The sequence below is a fragment of the Hirundo rustica genome, chromosome 23, assembly GCF_015227805.2.
Source record: "Hirundo rustica isolate bHirRus1 chromosome 23, bHirRus1.pri.v3, whole genome shotgun sequence".
Classification (NCBI taxonomy): domain Eukaryota; kingdom Metazoa; phylum Chordata; class Aves; order Passeriformes; family Hirundinidae; genus Hirundo; species Hirundo rustica.
The window spans coordinates 6,680,584-6,703,619 of record NC_053472.1 but is presented as its reverse complement, the minus strand read 5'-3'; the positions used below and the strand labels follow the sequence as shown (position 1 = coordinate 6,703,619).

At 54.2% G+C, this 23,036-nt stretch overlaps 2 protein-coding genes across 2 annotated transcripts; both read left to right on the top strand.

Annotated features, from left to right (window-relative positions):
- Window positions 1–14,486: 14,486 nt before the first annotated feature.
- RBM7 (RNA binding motif protein 7) lies at window positions 14,487–16,595 on the top strand. The gene is made up of 5 exons (XM_040085115.1): window positions 14,487–14,626; window positions 14,786–14,948; window positions 15,447–15,549; window positions 15,740–15,806; window positions 16,070–16,595. The coding sequence occupies exons 1-5, from the start codon at window positions 14,531–14,533 to the stop codon at window positions 16,460–16,462; spliced, it is 822 nt and encodes a 273-aa protein (XP_039941049.1). The 5' UTR covers window positions 14,487–14,530; the 3' UTR covers window positions 16,463–16,595.
- A 733-nt stretch (window positions 16,596–17,328) lies between these two features.
- Window positions 17,329–22,169, top strand: REXO2 (RNA exonuclease 2). Its single transcript, XM_040085297.2, has 7 exons — window positions 17,329–17,460; window positions 17,567–17,650; window positions 17,945–18,022; window positions 19,850–19,961; window positions 20,498–20,606; window positions 20,828–20,881; window positions 21,752–22,169. The coding sequence occupies exons 1-7, from the start codon at window positions 17,329–17,331 to the stop codon at window positions 21,879–21,881; spliced, it is 699 nt and encodes a 232-aa protein (XP_039941231.1). The 3' UTR covers window positions 21,882–22,169.
- Window positions 22,170–23,036: the final 867 nt, after the last annotated feature.

Genomic DNA, 23,036 nt, shown 5'->3' with positions numbered 1-23,036 from the left:
CTCCAGTGCTGTTAGACACATAATCTCCCCATTCCACCCCAGAGAGGCATGCAAGGACACAGCTCCGACTTCTGCTTGCTAGGCCCTGACTTCAGCCCACCCCAGCTCTGCCCCCTGGACCTGTTCTCCCTGCTCCTGCAGAGAACCAGTTCCCTATGGGGTGGGGGACAGGCACATTCCCACGTTTTCCTAGGACTAGTTGGGTTATGCTTTTGATGCGTTTGGAGTTTTCCAGTATACTGAGTTTTCCAATGCTGCTGAAATTGAATTATGAAACACTGGAGCAAAGATGCTGTGCAAAATAAGATCTGTTTCAAATTCAGTGAAAAATCCGTGACTTTCAAAAACCGATTTTTGATCTCACCCGAGACCCCGAGGAAAGTTCACAGCTCCCGATCCCCTGTGTGCACGCTACCAGGAGCAGGATTTCTCCAGGCGTATTTGCTTTGCTGGGAGCCAGGGCAGAGCGCGCTGCTCTGCTTTGGCGCGCGGCAAGCTGACAGCTTATGAAAAGATGATTAAATGTGTTAGACTTTATTTAAAAAAAAAAAAAAAAAAGCCTAAATGCACAAAGCTGTTTGCAAGGGGGAGGGCGGAAGCCCCGGGAAAGCTGCTCAGTGTGCAGCCACGGTGCATTAAGCTTCCTCTGAACCCCGCTGATTAGCACCAGGCTCCGTCCGAGCGCGCGGACACCGGACCCCGTGCACTGTGGCAGCCCGGGGGAGCGGAGGGGCCAGGAACAGGCCCCTCATTGTGCCCCTGCAATCTGCACAAGGGGAACCTGAGAGTCACGCCGAGGACGCAACTGGACGGGGGGCTGTGGCATGGGGTGGGGGGATACGGGCTATCCACATTGCAGTTGATCCCAAGGTAAGCTGTTGCCGGAGCTTGGCTGTAGCCAGCCCGGTGGAGCTGCACAGGAGCTGCCCACTGTTGTGGGCAAGGAGAACACGCACAGCCTGACAGTTGTGGCGGAGCTGGCTGGACACGCGTGCACCGTCACAGCGCAGAAACAAACCCCCGCCTGCCACGCTCCCGGCCCTGCTGGCTGTGGGATGCCACCCGGGCATGCTCGAGCGCGCGCAGACGCAGGGCAGCAGTGACCAGGACCACGGTGCCACCGCCACGTGAGCGAGCAGCCAGCGTGCCACCGCACGCATCCGCACGGCTCCACACGAGGCTGCTGCACGCCGGGGTCTGTGCACGAAAATCCTTCCTGCTTATGAGCACCGCTCCGAGTTACAACTTCGCTGGCAGAGAGGCGCGATGGAATCAGTGCCATCCCACGGAAGGAGTGGATCAGTATCCCTCTGGGATCATTGAGAGATGGGTTGTGACGTGCAGAACACAAGTGCCTGAAGATACGTGCAGCTCATGGGTTTCCAGGAGCTTTGTCCCTCCGTGCCCCCCCTTCCCCGTGCCAGGTTATGGATGCTGCAGCCCTAAGACAATGAGGCTAATTAGTGGCTTAGGGCCCTGAGCCTGCCAGGGCTGGAGGATGAGCTGAGCGGTGACTCAGGAGGGCGGCAGCCCGGGCCAGCCTTCCCACATTCCTCCCCTAAATCCCCCACACAAAGGGGAATTTAGCCACAGTGACTCAGCGAAGGAGCACAAACTTTACAGCCGGGCTTCGAGTGCCGTGTTTATGTATTCCCCCCCCCAGCAACACGCTGCCGGGCTTGTAATTAAATAAAAATGTCTCCCTCTAGCAGGCTGTGACCCAGCCATCAGTACAGGACCTATTTTTAGTGTTACCCTTGGTATGTATTCGAGAGAGCTCGAGCCAGAGGTAGCAACTTTTGAAGCTCTAATAAGTGGGAGGGGGTCGGCCTTGTTTAATTTACTGTGTAATTATTTTTTCTTTTTCTCTTCTCTTACCTTGACATACTTGATGTCTTGCATGGGACAAGGAAAGAGATGTGCCGAGGCATTAAATGTCAGCCCTGACTTTATGGTGCTGTGGAGGCTGCATGTGTGTTCGGTAAAGTTCATCCCAGAAAAAAAGTCCTTTAAATAGAGCAGAATGTACACCAGGACCTCAGCAAAGCACTACTGGGGGCTTGTTATGCCTCCCAAAACAGAGGATACTCTAGTGAGGGATTGTGTTCCAGTTTCATCCTGCTTTTCCTGCCTCCCTTTGGTTTTGACTCTCCTCAGGATGGACACAGCACTGGGGAGGGAGATGCTCTTGGTCTGTCCAGACACCATTCGTGCTGAATAGTTGATCCCCTCACGAGCGGGGCACAGGGCTGTTCTTTATCCAGGAGGATCATTCCCAAGTTCTGACACTAATAAGAATTCCAGGTGAGTTAAATACTCATTGCATGCTTTTCTGAGCATAAGATCAACAATTAAAACTCCCTTCCTTTAACAGGATGGTTTCCAAGAGCCTCATAATGGGTTTAGAGTTCAAAACCAAAAAGTCATTCAGGACCACAAGCAGCATCCTCAGTCCCCCTGGAAGCAGCCAGTTTCTGTGCCCTGATGATGCTCAAGTTCATTTACCAGAGGGAGCAAGCCACATCCTGAATCCCAGTCACTCAGGAAACACCTCCAGCCCTCATTCCATCTTTTCTTTCTGGCAGCATCCATGTCCCATTTCCAGCTGCACAGTTCCCTGCTCTCCCTTTCCAGGGGAGGATATTTTCATGTATTTATGTGCTCTGTGTGTGCACTGAAAACACGTTACTGCTTCTGACAGGGCACACAAAACCCCACACTCATGGAAGAGTTTATCCCCCCTCCTTTCCTTGCTCTTAACATATCTCTGCATTAAATATTCACATAAAATGCCTTCACAGCTGGGGAAACTTCTGCCAAAGGGGCTCCTCCTCCTCCTTCCCTTTCTTGCACCAGGACAAAAAGATCGAGTGGCTGCATCACACATGGCACAGACCTCATTTCTGAGATGCTCAAGCTGCATAATGATGGTATTTTAGGCTCAGATTAAATTCCTGTTCATCTCTTCCATCATTCCTAACAGCCCTCTAAACTGTACAACTCCTGAATGTACAAGAGAGGCAGAATGAAGTCTGAGGCCAGATGTTTTGGTCTAGGTTCAAGGTTAGATATTAACTGATTTTATTTTCTTAATAATTGCCAGAAGATACAATAAAGCCCTGGTATCTTATCTGGTCACAGATTCCTCAGTGACCAAATCAGATAACATTGGTGCAGCAAGGCAGTTCACAATCTGCCCTTTCAGGGTGGATATTGATGAATCCTTCCCAAAGGTCATGAGGAATTGGTGTATTCCAGCTTGGTCACAGCACACACATCCATCCCCACAAGTCCCACGGACACAGCCTTCACATTCATGCCGTGGGGCTGGCCCCGGAGCAGGAGGAGAGTGCAGCCAGGGCTCCAGTGCCCTTGGACCGAGCAATGTTCATGCTGGAGGGAGCTTGGCAGGGTCTCCCTTCGGCCAGGGCACATTCCTAGCTGGAACAGCTCGATCAGCCTCCCAGGAATGAAAGTAAACACTCCTGCAAAGTCATTCCTGGATAAGACCTATCTGCCCAGGGCCAGAGGCTCCACGTGTCCCTGCCAACGGCCAGGGATGCAAACGGGGGGAGGCAGCAGAGTGTGTGACACGGCTGTCACTGGGGGTGCAGCTGCTTCCACCACCCCCCAGCTCCTCTCCAGGTATTAATTCCCTTTGGAACCCAGTCCACTCTTTCTCACTGCTCTGCCTCTCCCTCCACAGCTTCTTCTGCCCCAGGCTGGGAAGTGCCAGTTCCACCACAGACCAGAATTCCATTTCTCTCTGCTGTTTGGAAAACAGTTCTCCATTCACAAAGAATTCCCCACTAAAGGTTCAATGTTGGAGCACTGGCATCACCGTGCTACCTACAAAACTGGCTACGGCATCACAAGATGGCCGAGGGACCAACAGGGCAGGCAGGGAGAAAAACTGCCTGGGGAGGTGGGGTGAGATATTGCAGCCCCCTTTTGAGAGGGCACATTGTGGAATGTCTCTTCAAGGGACCTGAAGGGGGAAAAAAGCCAAATCACAATTCTCATGAAAAAGGTAATGAGCTGAAGGAAGGACGTGGAATAGTGAAAACTCAAAGGTTCTGGTGGTAGGGGAGCTGGGAGAGGAGGGAGGCGCTGAGGGCAGTGCTGAGGGCACTTACAGCGCCTGTGTGGGGGTACACAGCTTCATCTCTGGGCACAGCCATCCTCCCACGCAGCACTGCTGCTCTCAGGGCCAGGTGTGACCATGCTGCAGCACTGTGTGCCATCCACTGCGATAAATGCAAAACAGAGGGGCTCCCAAGGAAATGGCTGTAATCCCAGTGGGAAGCAATGCTGTGTGAACTGGCAGGTGGACTGCTTCATCCACACTGCTTGAGAGTTCAGCTGAGGTGATGAGAAATAATCCTAGCTGGCATTAAAGCCTGTGAGTTTTGCAGCAATACAGCTCTTTGACACATCCCTCCCTGGGAAGAGCAGATCCAGCAGGACACAGGCAGCTCTGGAGTGGGCACTGACAGACCGGGACACAGTGAAGTTGCTGCACACAGGCTGAGCCTGGTGCCAGCCGAACTCCTAACTGCCACCACTGCCCAAAGAAAGAGCAGCTGTTCTCTACACCAAAGCATTTTGAAGTGATCATCACCACGGCAGTTATCCAAGAGCTGCTACAGCCTCACCACTGGCTACTCTGGCAGGAGGACACCGAGCCCTGGGGTGCTCTGGCCCACTCAGTGACTGGCAGCAAATCAGGTGGCACTGTGCTACTGTGGCCACCTGTGCACAGACCACCAGAGCCATTCCTCAGCTCACACGCTGGAAGAACTGTCTTCCTGCAAATCAGAAATCTGTCCCAGGAATCAATGAAGAACAGGATCCAGGAAACAACCTCACCTAGGCACTCAAGTGAGCATTGCCTAGGAAATTTGACGGCAGTGATAGTTGTGCCTCAAACTCGTCTTTCTGATCCATTTCTGGAAATTCAGAGGTTGTCAAGGGATACTGTAACAGGACCACAAAGTCTGGTTTAATCTGTGTTTTAAGCACTACCCTGACTCAAGTTGCACTTCCCCAAAATCACCCTTTGGACGTGTTTATTCTAGGAGGACCCACTCACAGAAGAGGAATGGAGAAATACCTTTTCCTTGTCAGCCACAAAGTACCCAAGAGGAGACAGTCCGAGTCCCTGTGACCTGAAATGCTGTCCCTGGCTCTTGTAATCCTAATCCTGCTGAAAATAGGAACCCAGTGTGACATACTCGATGTAACGCTCACAGCATGGGCTCTAACAGGTCCTGATCTCCTCCCAAGAGCACTAAACTAACTACAGCTAGGATTTTCCCCTTTTCAGGGTCAGAATGCCTAAGTCCACGTTCTGTCATTGGGGTCCCAACGAGCTGTTTCTCCTGGTGAAGCTTCATTCCCTACAAACACAGATGCACACCCTGTCTCTTCTGCAGAGCAGCTGCACACTCGCTGGCACGCCGGGTGCCCCGGTGCAGTGCGCGGTGCTGAAGTTTGGACATAGCAAGGGATGGTGCTGGGTAATTAATCCTGCCCCCAGATGCTGCATACACCAAAGAGCCGGTGCCATCGGGAGAAATAAAAGTCAAGAGGCATAAAAGCAGCACGATTAGATGGAGGTGGGTCCTTCTTGTCGGCGCTCCAACACTGTCCATGCTCGGAGGGAGCGAGGGGAAGGAAAGGAGATGAGTGAGCACGCTGCCTGCTGCAAATATTGACAGAACCATTATGGGCATGTATAAAACTCCCATTTGCGTGATGCAAGCGGGATAGTCTTTGAATACTTCTGTCTCGAGGAATTCTTTATTTTGCCATAGAAGAAAAATGTTTTCATATTCTCTCCTGCCGTGCAGACCTGCAGCCCGGCGAGCCCTTTTGCCCTTGAGAGCCATAACATTATTTGTTAACATCTTTATGATGCCAAATGGTCTGTGCTAGAACGGGTGCCATTCTTTAGCTGGGAAACCATATGGCATGCCGAGTAATAAATAAGGTATTGTGATAGTTAATGAACCTAATTGCCAGCAAAGGCTTTAATACAGGGAATGTGCTGCTGAGAATTTAGCACCACATTAGAGATGCAGCAGAGCTCCTCTGACTTCTGAGGCTTAATTTAAGTTCTATATTGCAAACTCCAGAAAATAATTCCAAACCCTCCTGCTGGAAAAGCAACCTGCTGGTAGACTGTGATTATACTGAATTACTAAAATCGCAATCAATTTTATACACTCTGTTAACCCTTGCTGGGGAACTTGGCTCTCCAGGAGTGTAGGGGATGCTACTCTGAAGAGGTACCAGAGCCAAGTGAGTCGGAGCATCATGGTCATCATCCTCACCATGACTGGTCCTCTCCCCTGGAAAACGCCCCTTTCCCTGCCCCATCTGCCTACCAGCTAAGCTGACTGTGGGCAAAGCTGGGAAGAAAAGCCACAACTGTGAGCAGTCACCACTATTTCTCTGTGACCAACCAAATAACTGCTGTTCCCACGTCATGGCGACACAGCATGGCAGAAAGTGCTGGTGCTGCCAGTGCCTCGTGGCTCCCAGGAAATGCTCCTGTGGACAGAGCAGTGTAAGCAAACCTGAAAACACACTTAAACTCACTTGTACTCCCTCAGCCCTCAGGGCGGGGAGAGCTCTTCTGGCCCAACAGAATCCCTGGCATGGCTACAGAGCGTGAATGTGACCACAAGAGCCCCTTCAGTCCAGACCACCCTGGGATGGCCCACAGAGATCACCTGGGATCACCTGCAGAGATGTCAGGATGCCTCCCTCGCATCCTGGGGTGGAGAGGTCACTGGTCCTTCATGGGGTCTTTTAAAGCAGCAAGCAGGGATGCACAGCACCAAGTATTCCCTGTCAGGCTGCTGTGCCTGTGCAGCACACAGAAATCCCTAGACAGGCAAGGAGGATATACCGGCGTTGGAAGGACTATTTTCAAAGCCTGCAGCAATCCTAGTCGCAAACATGGACCTGCTGTCCCACAGAGAAAGGATGTCCCTTGCCACAGGTCAGAGCTGTGCTGCAGCATGCCTGCACCTTCTCTGAGGACTGCTCCAAGTGCTCTTCAGCACTGGAAACCTCTGCACATCATCCCCTGAAACGGCCTCTTTCTGCAGGAAAAGGTGCCCCTGGCTGGCAGCCCCTTTTTAGGGATTCATCCTTCCCCAGAGGCCACGGGCTGCGCAGGGAGACGCGCCGAGCGCTTGGAGAAGAGCAGCGCTGCTCCTCCAGCGCCTCCGGAGGGGGCAAAGGAGGTTATTGGTTTCTTCCGTGCTCTGATTGCGCTCGGCTGCCCTGCAGTCACGTCCTCCCGCTGCCGGCGGGCAGCCCGGCTCTGCCAGGCAGCGACATCCCGGCTGGAAGCACCGGCGAGGGAGGGCAGGAAGGTTCCCGGAGGGGCTGCCCCTCTCCAGCCCTCAGCACTTGCTGCAGCTGGGTCCTTGGCCGCCCGTGGACCTCTGCTGCCCTGGGCTTCGGGCAGGTGGCAGAGGCTCCGTGCGCGCCACGGGGACACGGGCAGCCGGGGCAGGGGGTGGCCGGGCCAGCGCACGCCGGCAGCATCGAACGGGCAGAGCAGCGAGATAAAGAGCGGCGCAGGGCGGATTTAATACTGTACATAAATACACTTTACAATCTGGGGAAGGCTCGGTGCTAAGAGGAAGCCATTGGAATATTTTATCGTGATGCAGATCGAGTGAAAAGACTGTGAATAAATAAAAGGGAAGATAATTATTTGATGGAGTTCTCTTAGGATATGCCACAGCGGGGAATACTTACAGAGAATACATATTACTAGAGAGACTCAGCTATTCAAGCATCAAACCAACCTATAAATTGTCAGAGGAGAAAATTGGAGGAGAGGAATGGATGGGGGTTTGGGCACCGGTCTCATCAGTAACGCCGGGTTGCTCTTTCCACCTTCCCCATCGCAATTCCCCGTGCCCGGGGAGTCACAGCCCTGAAAAAGGGAAGGCTGCCTCCAATAAATGTCTTTCAGGAATTACGGCCGAGCCACTACAGTGCGGAGATGGTGTCGTTTATCTCCCCGCCATCTGCACGGGCTCGTCGGGCCGGGGCGCAGCCGCCTGCTCCCGGGAAGCCTCGTCTTTCCTGCACTTCGTCAGCAGAGCCCGGAGTGGCTCCTGAACGGTCCAGCCCCTCCAGGCACCACGCTCCTGTGTCTGAGCACATCCTCCAAGGCTGGCATTCACCTCGCCCGCATCTGGGGGAACTCCTGCACGGGAAGGGGTTCCCGGCTCCGGGACCGGGCTGGTCCATCCCCACGGGGCATTTCCCAGAACTTTCTCCCTTGAACTGACGGACAACTGCCGAGTCCCGAGCTCTTGAGCTCCCCGATCCCTTGCTGGGATCCCTCGACCTCGCTTCTCGCCTACTCCCAAGCCAAGGCCCTCCAAAAAAAGCACTTTGCCCAGCCTAACGATGCTGCGCACTCTCGCAGCTTTGCTCGGAGCGATCCTCCCCGTTCCGGGGAGCGAAGCAGTATTTTCCTGAGGTCAGAGTGCTTCCTAGAGGCGAGAGAGAGCCCGGCGCTCCCGCCGGCACAGCTCACACCAGCCCTGCTGCCCTTCCCCCTGTGCCGGATCACCGCTCCCGGGTCACAGTCCCTCGGGAATTCTGTAACGATGGCACAGACAAAACCGAAACCGTGCTGATGCAGGGTCCGTGGACGACAGCTTGTTTAATTTGGTACCACTCCTGCACTTTTCTTTTTTTTCCCCACTATTTTTGGCCCTGTTCCCTATGAAAGCATCCCCACACCCAGACTTCCCCTCCTGCACAGCGCCAGCTCTCCTTCCTGGAGGCAGGAGGGACAGAATGAACACCGGGAAGGAGCCGAGGAACACCCCTCTTCCTGCCAGCCTCTCCTCCTGCCCCACACCTGGCACCGGGACCGCGGCTGATGTCATTAGCTCTGAACATCTCCCGTCTCTCTGGGATTGAAGGAAACCTTCGGTTCCTTTATGGGGATGATGTAAGCGGCAGCCTGCGGTTCAAAGAGGCAGCCTCAGGTAATTAGCAGAGGTGCTCATTATTTTAAGCGAGATTTGCCGCTGCTTCCAGAGCCCTGAAGAGAAGCAAAGCTGGTCTCGAGCGTGGGCTACCTTTACGGCCGGCTCAGACAACTCAATCAAAGGCAGCCTGACAGTGGCAGGTCTCCCTCCCTCTGCCTGCCAGAACGGAATTGCTCCGTCACCTGCACCCAGAATAGGATTTTGTCCCTGTTCCTGTCATTAATTTATCGCCTGTGAATTAGTGGGGCCCCAGAGATGCGCAGAGCCCACCTGTTCCCTTGCCTGGCTCTGACATTTGGAGCCTCGTCGGCAGGTACCGGCAAATGGGCCCATAAAGCATGGGCTGACGTGGCGCTGCCAGCGAGTGCCCGCCCTGCTCACCTCCCTCCTGCGCCGGGGGCTGAGGGGAGCACCCGGCCTGCCCGTGGGGATGGACACAGGCAGCCAAGGCTTTTTCAAACAGATACTATTTTCCTCCGGAAAAGCAGCTTTAATGCATTGGTGGGATGCTCAAAGGGACGAGACAAAGCATCCTGCTTTTGGTAACGGGGCAGGGCACATGCAGGGAGGGACGAGCAGCAGCCCCCACCCTGTGCCACCCTTTCAACAGAGGTCATCCTTACACCAGTATCACTCCATTTACCCCAAATGCGCCGCGCTGCTGTAATCGCTGCCATTCTGGACTCCAAACAAATCGGCCCTAAATGCTTTTCTGTTTTGTTAAAAGGAGATGAGAGGAGGGTGGTTTTAAAGCTGCCATCGCAGTAATGCAAGGAAATTACCATGTAGGAAGCAGGGGTCTGAAAGCTGCACTTAATATCCCACACCTTTCCAAATCCTTTGTGTCATGACAGTCCCAGAATAACGGCGGCTGGCTGGGGTCTGCAGCAGGAACCCCCCTCCCCTTAGGCCCACCAGCAGTACAGGGGTGCCAAGGGCCCTGTCCCCTTCCCAGAGCCCCAGCAGGAGCAGCAGCACACAGAACGCTGCTCTGCCTCCACCTCCAGCTTCTGGCTTGGCTGCTGAAGAACAAAGGCACTGGCGCTTGCAGTCCACAAACCTGGCTGGCTCCGTTCGTGGACACCTGAGCCTGTGTCAAGCACAGCACACCTCCAAAGTGTTCCAAAAAACGGGCAGTAAGCAATGTTCCCATAGAACTAAAAACTATGGGGTGGTCAGAAACAACACACCCATGTCAGACCTAAACCCACAGGAACCTCAACATTCAAACCTCTTTACTTGTCCTTCTTAGTACAGGGAGAGCAGAGAGACTCTGTGCTAATCACAGGAAAAGAAAGTTTTTTACAATCAACCTGTAAACAATCCGTAGGAGAGGAAACTCTCCACCTAAGAGAGCCTGTGCTCCGAGGCTCCACAATGTCAGGGGCCACAGCCACCCCAGCTCACACTGAGCTCTGCACAGCCACCTTCCACAGCTCCCAGAGCCACAGGGATGTGCAGCTGGCATTGGAATGCCCTGGCTGAGTGACCTGCTGCTGCCAGAGCTCTGCACCTTCGGGCAGAGGAGAGACAAGAGGCTGGGGATGAATCACACCACGATATGTAGGCAAAGTCCCATTAATGGCAGCACTCCGAGGCACTGCAGCTCCCAGTCAAGTACAGGGAGCTGGAAGCCATATTTATGAGTGAGATATATCCGCAGAGGGAGCAATAAACTGCAAAGCAAAGTATGAAGGTTTGCAGCAAACGCTGTAAAGTTTTACACTCCCGAAAACTGGGAATAAAAGATGTACCCATTTAAAGCAGAGTGGATGGAAAGGGTTTGCACAGGACTATAAAACAGCCTTATAACAGTTAATTGCTAGTTTCTTGTTGCAGCCCAGAGAAAAGAACGGCTTAAATCCCTGTTGAAGAGTGGGAGCACAGAAAAGAGAGGGAGACGCAGGGAGAGGAGTGAAGGGAAGCACGGGAACCTTTTGTTTGGGATTCTCAACACCACGCGGAGAAGAGACGCCTTTTGTTCCTGGCACTGGGCTGCTCCTGCTCCCCTCTGTGGGCAGAGACTCTTGGAAGCAAGACCTGGGGCACGGGCCCAGCAGCACGGCCAGTTGTTAATTACATATCACTTAATTAAAATCCCATTGATGCACATGTGACAGAGACTCTATCCCTGGGAGGACAGGAGCAGAGGGAAGGGCACAGCAGTGGGTGGATTCCTCTGACTCTGTCGAGAACCTTGAAGCACAATATTTCTGATCACGGAAATACAGGGGAAGACTCAAAATGTTTTCTGCAGCAACCGAAACAACCAGCCACCTTCAACCAAACCCTGCAAAAGCACCAGCACCCCGTAGTGCCCTCAAAGGATGCACATCCTTACCACAGCACTCCCCAGGCCAGTGTTCCATCTCAGGAGCTGGCTGCTTCCAAACCTCCTCTGGGACCCCAACAGGAGCTGAGCTCATGCAGAGACCATGTAGAGCCTAACCCAGCAACACCTTCAGGTGCTGCAAATACCAAAATGCCTCCTGCCCAGCTCCCTCTGCCTTTTATAACCTCGCATCTGCTGCACAGGTGATGGGATGAGGCCAGGCCGGGAGAATGCCCCTTCTCCCCTCCCAGCCTTCTGCAGGTACCGCTCGTTTTGTGTGATTTTCCCTCCCTGCAGTGGCAGATTTTGTGCAATATCCAGGAAAGCAGAGCCATGCATTCTTCGCTGTAAACATCGAGATGCTGTTTCCACCCATCAGAGCAGCACTTAGGTGGAGATGACAATGGAGCTCGCACAGCCCTAATCACACACTTTGACTGAAATAAGAGTACGGGGGGAAATGGAAATCAGATGTCTGGAGCCAAGCTCTCGTGGAGCTGGGAAGCTGCAGCGTCAGAGCCATTCTGGGGACTGCAGCGAGCTGGGGGGCTGGCTCTTAGGGCTGACCCAGTCATGGTCCTCTAGTGCCTGACTGGAGCCTCTTTAAAGTTTTTACTGCTTGCAGCCTGGAGTGGCAGGACAAGGGAGAAAGGCTCCACACTGACAGAGTAGGTTTAGATCAGGTATTAGGAAGAAATCTTTCCCTGTGAGGGTGCTGAGGTCCTGCCACAGGCTGCCCAGAGAGGCTGCGGCTGCCCCGTCCCTGGAAGCATCCAAGGCCAGGTTGGATGGGGCTTGGAGCAACCTGGGATAGTGGAAGGTGATCGTGCCCATGGCAGGCCAATCCCAGGACATTCTGTGGTTCTGTGATTCCCGGGACCAGGCAGTGCCAGCCTGTCAGTGAGTCCTGACAGCTCCGAGGTCATCTGCCACTCCTGCCCAGAGGCCTCTGGGTGCTGACAGTTTGTGCTTTTATCCCCAGATCATGCCATTCAACGAACAAAATCAGGCTCTAAGGATTGAAAGCTAAGCACTGCACTGGCAAACGCCCCTGGGTCAGCTTGCCTGGCCAGCAAGGCTCTTGCAGGGCCCCACGTCCCAGCACTGCAGTAGCAGGGAGCACTGATTGTTGGCTTTGCTGTCAGAAGAAAACCTCTTTATCACGTTCATCTTTCGAGCTAACGTCCTTTTCACGCCTCACAGGCTCAGCAGAGGGTTTGGCAGTGGCAGGCCTGGCTCTGTGAGGGGGTTTGTAAGGCAAATGCACCTCGGATCTACACTCGCACTTATTAGTTTGACTATGATGTTGCAGCTCCTCTGCTCTCACTTCTAACGATGGATCCTCAAAAAAGCAAAGGCCAATTATATAGATTTGGAGTCGGTAATGAGCCTAAAAGTGTTTGATCATTTCGGCTCCAGCTGGGCGAGTGGGAGGAGGACGAGCTGCTGCGGGGACCTGCCAGAAGGAGAAGTGCGGGGCTCTGCTGCCTCTTTGTGGCGGCGGCAGCGAAGGAGTCACCGCCGTGTCCCCTCCGTGCTGCCCAGGGCGGCGGGCGAGGGGCTGCCGGGGCTGCAGAAGTGAGTTATGATCGAAAAAGCAAGGCTTGGCAGAAAATTGGAGAGCACGCCTAAGTCCTGCTGCGGAGGGTGTCCAGCTGGAGCGTGGGGCGAAGTGCACACAGGGGAGGTGGAACTGAAGCTGTCACAGGGCTACGTGGCAAGGAAAAAAGTTTCTGGTTTTCCACTTTGCTCCTTTGAAGAGCAAAACCAGCACAAAACAGTGATACAAACGAGCACAACTGAACTCCAAGAGCATCTCTGAAGCACCTGAAGTGGTTCCTGTTCCCTCACTGTGTATTTTCCAAGCCTGGGCTGGGCTGTGCCAGGCAATGCCTGAGCCCACCAGCTCCTGCCGTGGCTTCCGGCCAGGGCCGTGGCACTGGCACGGGGAACAAGCCAGGATGGCACAGGCGCCACACGCTCCCAGCCAGGCCCGAGGGGACCCAGGGACGGAAAACAGGCAGAGCGAAGTAAATGAGGCCCCAGGGAAATTAAGGCAAAGTGGAAGTCCTGGCAAAGCGAGGTAATAATTCCCTTTCTGAACGAGTGACTGTTTGGAATTTAACCAGGCGAACGCGATTAAACCAAATGGATATAAATTCTAGGTGCGGCGGCAAGTAATGAAGTGGAGAAAATGAACAGCACCCAATTAACAAGGAAATCGGATCTGCTGCAACGCGTGGGGATCTAATGAAAAATGAAGGCTCAACTGCCCCTTTCAAAATTTTTCCAGATGGAGAACACCCGTTTTACATCCAGCATCCTCTGGGATACCCAAGGGGATTGCAGTGGCTGGGGAGAGCCAAGGATGCTTTCCAAAGTCCTTGGAGAAGTGAAATCCCTGGGAGGGCTGGTGCGGGCACAGCCCACCCACTCCGGCGGGATCCAGCCACGGGAGCAGCCGGAGCCCCCGGAGAGGATCCCGCGTTCCACCGCAGCCCCCCGGAATGCAGAGCCCTCGCGGCTTCCCTGCTCCCAAATAACCCATCTGGGGGGTTTTAACCTGCATGCCGCTGTTCAACCGGCTGGCTCAGACCCCTTCAGTTTCCCTTCAGTTTCCCATCAGTTTCACATCGGTTTCCCAACAGCGTGGGAATAACGGGAAACGGAGAAACCCCGGCACTGGCGGCCGAGCGCAGGACCCGGGCGCAGCCTGGTGGCAGCGGGGCTGTGATGCACCAACCACTCCCTTACGGCAAACCGGCTTTATTGCTTATTTATTAGTAACTGCTTAATTACAGGTCATCAGGGAATTCCTGGCGCCTGCGAGGCCACAGGCGGGGGCTCCGCACGTCCCGTGTGTCCCGGGAGACGTGGGCACATCCTGCCCGGATTCTGCGCCCGCAGCTGCCGCCGAGCCGGTGCTGACGAGGCGCCGGTCCTGCCCACGTCCCCTTTCCCATGCCTGGCTCCATTCCTGTTCCCTTTCCGCATCGCCCCGTTCCCATTTTCCCGTTCCCGTTCCCGTCCCCACGGCCCCGTCCCCGGCGGAAGAGGCGTGGCCCTGCAGGCACGCGCCGTCCCCGGTGACGTCACGCGAGGCGCCGCGCGCGGGGCGGGGGGCGCAGCCGCTGGGAGCGCGCGCTCGGATCTCGGCGCGGCGATGGGGGCGGCGGCTGCCGAGGCCAACCGGACGCTGTTCGTGGGGAACCTGGACCCCAAGGTCACCGAGGAGCTCATCTTCGAGCTCTTCCACCAGGTACCGCCCGGCGCCCGCGCTGCGTGTACCGGGAGAGGGCGCGGCGGGGGGGCCGCGGCCGCCAAGGCCGGCGGGGCTACGGCGCCCGCCACGGGACACGTGCTCGGCACCGGCCGCTCTCTCCCGGTGTTTGCTTAACGCCTTCGCCCCCGATGCCAGGCGGGCCCCGTGATCACCGTGAAGATCCCGAAGGACCGGGATGGACGGCCCAAGCAGTTCGCCTTCGTGAATTTCAAGCACGAGGAGTCGGTGCCGTACGGGCTGCGGCTGCTCAACGGGATCAGGCTGTACGGGCGGCCCATGCGCATCCAGTTCCGATCAGGTACCGGAGGGACCTTAACCAGTTTTCTGGAGGGAAAGTGAACTGCTGTTCAGCTGCCCTAGCCTGTAACAGAGTCATAGCTAATCGGGTAAATTGCAGGAGCCTCTCGCCAAGGGGTTCCTCATCTGGTAGCTCTGCTCCCCTCACACCCTCCTGTCCCGGTGCTTCCGCCAGGGACCTTCCGTAACCCCTTGGCTGAGCCTTCTCTTTGGGGTTTTACTGGTTATTCCTGCCGCAGCTCTAAGATCTGTTCGAAGTTATCACACAAGCATTAAAAATCGCATCTGATAGTGGTTAAATGAGCCACATTGGCTATAATATCTCTGTTCTTTCTGTTAAGACAGTTGCAGTGCCTTGTTTTGGTAACTGGACCATGTGCTTTTGCAGATCACTGACAAAACTTGAGAGCCAATTCAAAACGTGGTGATTTTTTGCACTTCACACCCGAGTTGCTTAACTGGTATTTGTGGGTCTCCTGAAATGTTTGTCTCTCCCCAGGGAGCAGTCATGCAGCCCAGGATATCAATCCATCCTGTTCCCAGCTCGGAGCTGCTGGCAGCAGCCCTCCTGGGATGCCTCATCCAGCATCCAGCTGCAGCAGGTATGAATCCCACCAGCACAGGAGTGTGGAATGGGGATAGACATTGCACGGTTCACTGCGTTTCTGGCTACTTCCAAGTGCAATTTGGTGTTTCCTTCTTGTGGAGGGAGCACCAGTGGGCTGCAGATGCCCCTTGGACCGCAGCAGTTATGTGTTTAAGGCTGAAACTCCTGATCTGTTTTCCCTGCAGGTATGAGAGGGTTCCAGATGGCATGGCCTCACCGGGGTTCTCGTCCAGCCTGCAGAGGCAAGCAGTGGTACGTGCACACACTCACAGGCACGGGGTGTGGAGATATACTTTTGGAGTGCTGAAATGGCAGTCCCAGAAGATTTGAATCTCTGCTACAGAGGGGGTCAGCTGGGAGGGCTCTGGGCTGCGGGAGTCCAGCTGTGGGTGAAGTAATGGTTCTGTTCCGGTGTTTGCAGTGTGAGTTAGAGGCCAGCCCAGGGTTTGGGTCAAGCGCTCCACCGGGCAGCGAGTGTACCAAACCGAGCATCCCTTTCCCTCTTTCCCTTCCAGATGAACAGTGCGGCTCGGCAGCAGCCCCAGTTCGGGGGGAAGTACGAGCAGCCCGGCTTTGCCCCTCCTGGCTACCCGCACTCCTTCCACGCCCTGCCGGGCTCCCCGGGGCCGCGGCGCCCCGAGGGGCCGGCGCCGCGCAAGGGCCGGCTGGGCGCCCACCCCTACTCCCCGGACAGCCGCCACTTCGGCCGCGAGCGCTTCGGGGAGCCCGGCCCCGACTACGGCCGGGGCAAGCGGGATGAGTACGGCTTCGACGAGCGGGGCCACGAGGCCGAGCACCACTACCGGGGCGGCCGCGAGGAGCACTACGACAGGCACCGGGACGGCTGGAGCTACGAGTACCGCAGGGAGAGCTACAGAGAGGCCAAGTGGCACTCGTCGCGGCATTGATGGACTCGAGGGCAAAGCAAATGTGACCTGTTTCTCACTGAGTACATGTATAAATCCCCCCGCCCCAAAAAAACCCCCCATTGAAGTCACCTTTTAGTGTTTGTAAAAATACCAGCAGTGCAATTCTGCCAAACTCTTGGTGTCAGTATTAAATGTGTTAATTCACACTTCAGGGGTTTTCACGGGGTTAAAAAGCCATGGTGAAATTTTGGAGACACCCCTCCTTGTGTCACAGAGAAGTGCTGTTAGTAGTTTTTTAAGAGAAAGGAACATCTGTGTCAGATGGAAGGGTCTAGCGTTTTAAACAGAGTTGAGGTGGGATGGATGCTGCCCAGCATCTGCAACATTCCTCATGTCGTTTTTTATAGTCATAGAATCACACAATGGTTGGGTTGGTAAGGTACCTTAATGACCACCTCACTCCAACGCCCTGCCGGAGGCAGGGACACCTTCCACTAGACCAGGCTGCTCAGAGCCCCATCCAACCTCGTCTTGAACGCTTCCAGTGATGGAGCATCCACAGTCTCCCCGGGTAGCCTATTACAGTGCCTAAGCACCCTCACAGTAAAGAATTCTTTCCTAACGTAATCCAAACCTACTCTTTCAATTTGAACCCATTCTCCGTTGTCCATATAAAATACACAGTATTGTCTTGGGGAACATTAAAAGTCTCCCTGGGGCAAGCCCCTGGGTGAACCTCCGTCTTTGAGGCGGGTGCAGCGGAGCTGCTCCGTGGGGCCGGTGACGGGAGGAGCGCTCCGAGCTACCGCGGACTACATCTCCCAGCAGCCTTTGCAGCGCGTCCGCTCCCCCACGGAGCGCGGGCGGGGGCCAGGGGGGCCGCCGGGAGCTGTAGTTCGGCGGCGATGCTGGGCGGCGGCCGCGCCGGCCTGGGCCGCCTGCGGATCTGCGCCGGGCGGTTGTGGCGGGGCCGGCGGAGGGCGGCGGCCATGGCCGGCGGCGATATGGGGCAGCGCATGGTCTGGGTGGACCTGGAGGTGCGGGGCGGCTGCGCGGGGCGGCGGGGGGCGCGGGGAAGGAGCGGACGGGACGGGGGGGGCGCGGGTCCCCGGGCGCGCTGACGCTGCCGCTCGCCCCTGGCAGATGACGGGCCTGGACGTGGAGAAGGACCAGATCCTGGAGATGGCGTGTCTGATCACCGACTGCGACCTCAACGTGCTGGCCGAGGTGAGCGGGGCCCCGCGGGCACCCCCGGCGGCGCCGCGCCGCTTCCAGGGGATGCTGGAACAAAGTAACGCGGGGCGAGCCCCGGCTCCGGCCGCGGCGGGATGCGCTGCTCCGCGCCGGGAGCGTGGAGCGGCCCCGGAGCGCGGGGACTGCGTCACGCTGCGCTTTGTGTCTCCAGGCTGAAACTGCTCCGTGCTCTGCTTGTGCTTGCGACTGAACTTACACACGCCTCTAAACTTTTTTTTTTTTTTTTTTTTTTCCCCCATTACCTTCATGTTTTCCTCTCCCCGCCAGGGCCCGAACCTGATTATCAACCAGCCCGACGAGCTGCTGGAGAGCATGTCCGAGTGGTGCAAGGAGCATCACGGGAAGGTAAAACCCTTCTGTGCCTTGGCCGCGACGAGAATGCCGCGTAATCCCGAGCGATCCGCTGCGGTACGGCCGCCTAAGCAGGGACACGCAGAGGGGCTGAAGGACAGGAGACACTGGCTGTCTCGTTTTGCACCGGGGAGCCTGCGTGGAATGTTTTGCCCAGGGTCTCACAAGTCATCTGTGCACAGTTCAGACTGCCCTCGGGGATCTTCGGCTTCCAGCTTGCCTGAAGCAGCCTGTGGTTTGCAGCCTGGTTTCTGATAAGTTGGAATAGTGCTGGAAGCGACTTCCCGGTTTGGGAGCGAGGAGTATCTGCACAGCGCAGCAGCAGTGAGGCTCCCCAGAGGGCTGGGGGACAGAACGGGGTCTGTGCCGCTGGCTGGCATCTCCCAAGGCGAGGGCTCAGCCTCCTTTCTCCCAGTGTGAGGCTGGGAATTGGGGTTTGGTTCCTTGGTCCTCTCACAGCTGCCTCTGGTAGCCCTGGTGTAGGCTGGGTTGGGTGGGCTCCTCTGACAGCTCCTCCTGCTGAAGCCTTGCATAAAATAATTCAAAATAATTCCAGTGGGGAAGGAGAAGGTGAGAATGTCTGAGTAAGAACAGGTGCAGGATCGGTGCAAAACAGTGCGGAGCCGGTCAAATGCAAATTCCTTCCTGTGGACTGTGGTGCATGTGGGATTAAACAAGCCTGTAAACACTGGGCTTTTGCCTGTCTCCACAGTGCTGTGAGGCGTGTGGATTTTTTTCACTGAAAGCTTCACTTTTGCAGCAAGAGATTATTTTTAGTTCTTTGGGCCACCAAAGAAAGGTTCCTCCTTGCCAGCAGCAAGAGAGCAAATGGATTTTCCAGTCCCTGATGATGAATTGAAATTCAAGTTAGTTTTCAATTAAGGGCTGAAGTTTTTAAGACATCCATAACCCCCTCTCCTCCCCCTTCGGCATCTTGCTCTCCCTGGGAAGAATTAGCAAGGGCTTGGGAAATGAATATTAATTTACTGTGATGGGTGCTTTTCCCTGCTCCAGTCAAGGATTCCAGCTCAGCTTCAGCTCAGGAGTGAATTGGAGATGGTAGCATGCGTCCTTGCTGCTCCTGAGGAGCTACTTATTTTTAATTGACTAAGAGAAGAGAAGCAATTAGAATATAGATGAAAATGCTGCCACATAATGAATTTTTTAACCACCACTTGGATCTGTCAAGTAGATTTTTGCTGCACAGTCGTGGAAATATATAGCGTAGCCAGATGGAAATAAATCACTGAGAACACTTGGAGAGGATTTGACATTTAGCTATTGAAAAAAAAAAAAAAAAAAAAAAAAAAAGAAAGGAAGAACTTTCCTGATTTATAGGAATCTTGATAAACCCTGAAGGCAGGATCCTGTTTATTTGTGTTCACTGGTACCTGCTGCTCCCTGCTGGGGAGGTGAGTGCCTCTCCTGAAACAGGGATATAAAGGGATGTAGCGCTCTCCTGGCTCAAGGATGTGCAGGTGGATAAACAATGCCTCACGTCTTGGTAACTGAAAAGAATTCTGAGCAAAGAAATCAAAAAAAGGGAAAGAGAAAGCCCCAAACCCCACAGGAGGGTCAGTGCTGTCAGGACTGTTTACCTGCCTTGGTTTTCCTTCCCAAACTGGAGATCCCTGGCGAGAGTAAAGGCTGGGGGTGCCCCAGAGAACTGAGATACAGAGTTCAGGAGGTACCCAGGGAACAAACAGCACTCAAAGTGTTGACCTTTCACTGCAGAGTTAAACATTTATTTGAGAACTGGAGCATTCCTGGCAGTGTCCGTGACAGGGTGTTTCTGATTTATGACTTGGCTCTTTTTTGCAGTCTGGCCTTACTAAGGCTGTGAAGGAGAGTAAAATCTCGCTGCAGCAGGCAGAGTACGAGTTCCTGTCCTTCGTGCGGCAGCAGACACCCCCGGGGCTCTGTCCTCTCGCAGGTGAAGCATCTTCTTTGTTACCTACAGCACATCACCTGTCCTGCACTCCCAGCGGGATGTGAGCACCCACTGGCACGTGTGGCAGGGATGTGTTCCTGTTCCGTGCTGTCTTTTCCTCCCTGGGTATCCAAGCAAAGGCCAGATGCGGATCTTCCAGGTGTCCTGTTACCCAGAACTGCTTTCAGAATTTTATATATGATCTTGGGACAGGTGCTGAGTGAAATTATTACCAATGGCCACTTTCACTTGGTGAAAAACTCGATGTTGGCATAATTCGTTGATATTTATCTGTGTGACACGAATGGTGGGAGTAGTAACTGAGGAATTACTAGAGGTATTAGTATTAAACCCCGTGTGATCCTGCAATGAAAATCTGACAAACCTTTACAATCATATTTGCTAGAAAATAGGATAAATGAGCTGCTTGTGAGTGGCTTTTCTTCCCCTGTGATCTCTCCCAGCTCGCTCCACCCGCTGCTCGTTTCCATGTTGCTCTGTAGCGTCTTTGAAGAAACATCTTGTTTGTGTCTTTGTAGGTAACTCTGTTCATGCAGATAAGAAATTCCTTGACAAATACATGCCGCAGTTCATGAGGCACCTTCATTACCGGATCGTTGATGTGAGCACTGTCAAGGAACTTTGCAGGTAAGTGTTCCCCCAATTAAGTGGTTTGAAGGATACCCCTGGGACACCCATTTGTGGTGCTGGGGCTCTGCAGATCACAGCGGGGGACTCTGCAGGGCTGTGGCTTCTCTGGGTGTCTGTGAAACCACGGATCCTTCGACGAGTGTAACAAACCTACAGCAGCCACCAGACATGGTTTTGAATCCCAGTTTTTTTTTAAGTGGCAATTTTTCTGCTCACAGGCGCTGGTATCCAGAGGAATACGAGTTTGCACCAAAGAAGGCGGCTTCTCACAGGTGAGCTGTGTGCCTCTGTCTCTGACAGAGCAGAGTTTGTCCTGCAGATATGGGGCTCCCTGTGAATTCCAGCATCTGGTGTCTGATGCAGGTGTGCTTCTGCACCCTCTCAGATGTTTGTATTCTCCTGTCCAAAGTCAAGATAGCATAGGGAAAGGGATTATTAAAATCCAGTGAACAAGAAGCTTCCTCAGCCCTTCTGATTCACTTTGCTCTTCAAAGTCCATGTTTGTTGACAATGCAAACAGTCACTTAATGGGGGTTATCTGCCCCTTTTTTGGGCAGAGGTGGTCACAGAAACACAAAAATTGGAGAACTGTGAATGGGGGGTGAGAGTCCTGCTCCTGTTTCCTGAGCTCGGAAAGTGCCAGAGGGGTAGTGGGAAGGAGCCAGGGAGCCTCTGTGGCTTTGCTCTGATGTGTCTGTGCTGGGTGGGAGGGAGGCTCTGGTACACACAGGAGGAGGAGGGCTGGCTATCGCAGAGGTCCTGGCCAAAGTGTGGTTGATATTCTGCTGCATGGAGCTGAGTCCTGAGCATGCCCTGGCTGGAGCTGGGCAGCTCTGCAGAGCCTTCGTCTCCTCCCTCGGACTGAATTGTTTTTAACAGCTGATGCTGTAGACCCTGTTTTTTCCCAGCAGCTCTGTGTCCCAGGGTGACGTAAGCTAATAAGCTGTGTGTTACTCCCTGGCACGTTGGCACCACTGGACTTTCGCTGCTTCCCTGAGACAATGAGGGTTATTTTAATTTCTGACAGATGCACCTTCCCTGCGCATCACTTTGGTTTCCTGGAAGTTTTCAGCAGCATTAGGATCTGGGCATAGTTGGAGATGTACCCAGGTTCTTTGAAACCCTCCTTAATTCTCTTTCAGAGCACTTGATGACATCAGGGAAAGCATCAAAGAACTCCAGTTCTACAGAGACCACATCTTCAAGAGGAGAACGGATGAGAAGAAAAGGAAACTGATTGAGAACGGGGAAAGTGATAAAGCTGCCAGCTGATTTCCCCTCCCGCCACACCAGCCCGTAGCACACACTAGATGCGTCTCCTGGTTCTTTTTTCTTTGCCAGTCTCTTGGGGAGCTGCACCCTGGGTTACCTTGTTTCTTACCAGCTGTTCAATGCAGACAGAAGCCTGAGTTGTTGCTGCTTTTCAGTTTGAGCGGGGAATCAGCACGCTGGGCCTTAGCAGCGCCCGGGTTCAGATGTTCTAAAACACGCTGTTTGATACTCCTTGCGCCTGGTTTTAGGTGCAGTCTTTCATGACACAATAAAACAGGTCAGTTGAAAGGTGGTGGTTTTGGACAGCCTTTCTTTGGTGCTCGCCACGCTGCCAGGTGCACTGCTGCTGTTCCTGGCCTCCCCTGGGCTGTCCTGGAGTGGGAGCTGCCGGCCCATAAACCAGAGGGTGTAATGGAGCGCGGGTGTGCGGCTCCCAGGCATGTTTTTATTATGGGCATTAATAATAACGGCCATCCAGGGCTTCTCAATCCCGCTGATTGTTGGAACACCTGCTCTGCCAACCCTGGGAATGATTGTTATTGCAGAGAGGCCGTTAAAATGGTTAATGGGGCAAATAAATGAGTCTGTGAAATGTCTCTCTCCTCCGTCACCAACTCCCAGGTAAGTTGGCAATTCCAGCAAGGTTTGTTTTCTGTGTGGACAGGCTTGGAGCAGGGCAGAGCTGAGGCACATCCCTGCACAGGGTTATCTGCCACAGCCAGCACCTGCAGAGATGCCTGGATGCATCCCTCTGGAGCTGCTGGCCCCACCCGCTGGGGCTTGGGATGGTGCCGTGTTGGAGCTGAGGATGCGTGGGTCACCCTTGTCCCAGCAGCTCCCCTGACCCACATCACCACCACGTGCCGCCAGAATCCACTTTGTCTTTCGTTTCCGTGTTGTCAGTTTCCTCCCCTTCTTCTGACTTCTTTCTGACCTACTTCTGCTTTTCATATTTTATTCCTTGTTAAGATGCTTTTGTTTTTCTTGAAACACTTTTTAAGGAAAATATGCCACCTGTGTTTATTCATTTTTAAATATTGTTTATCCTTTTTTCCGAAGTAACGGTGCTGTATGGAGGATTTCTATCTCGTTTCCCTGTGTTATGCAATTGCATTCCTGGTTTTCTGTGCTGGCGTCAATGAGGTTCCAATCTAG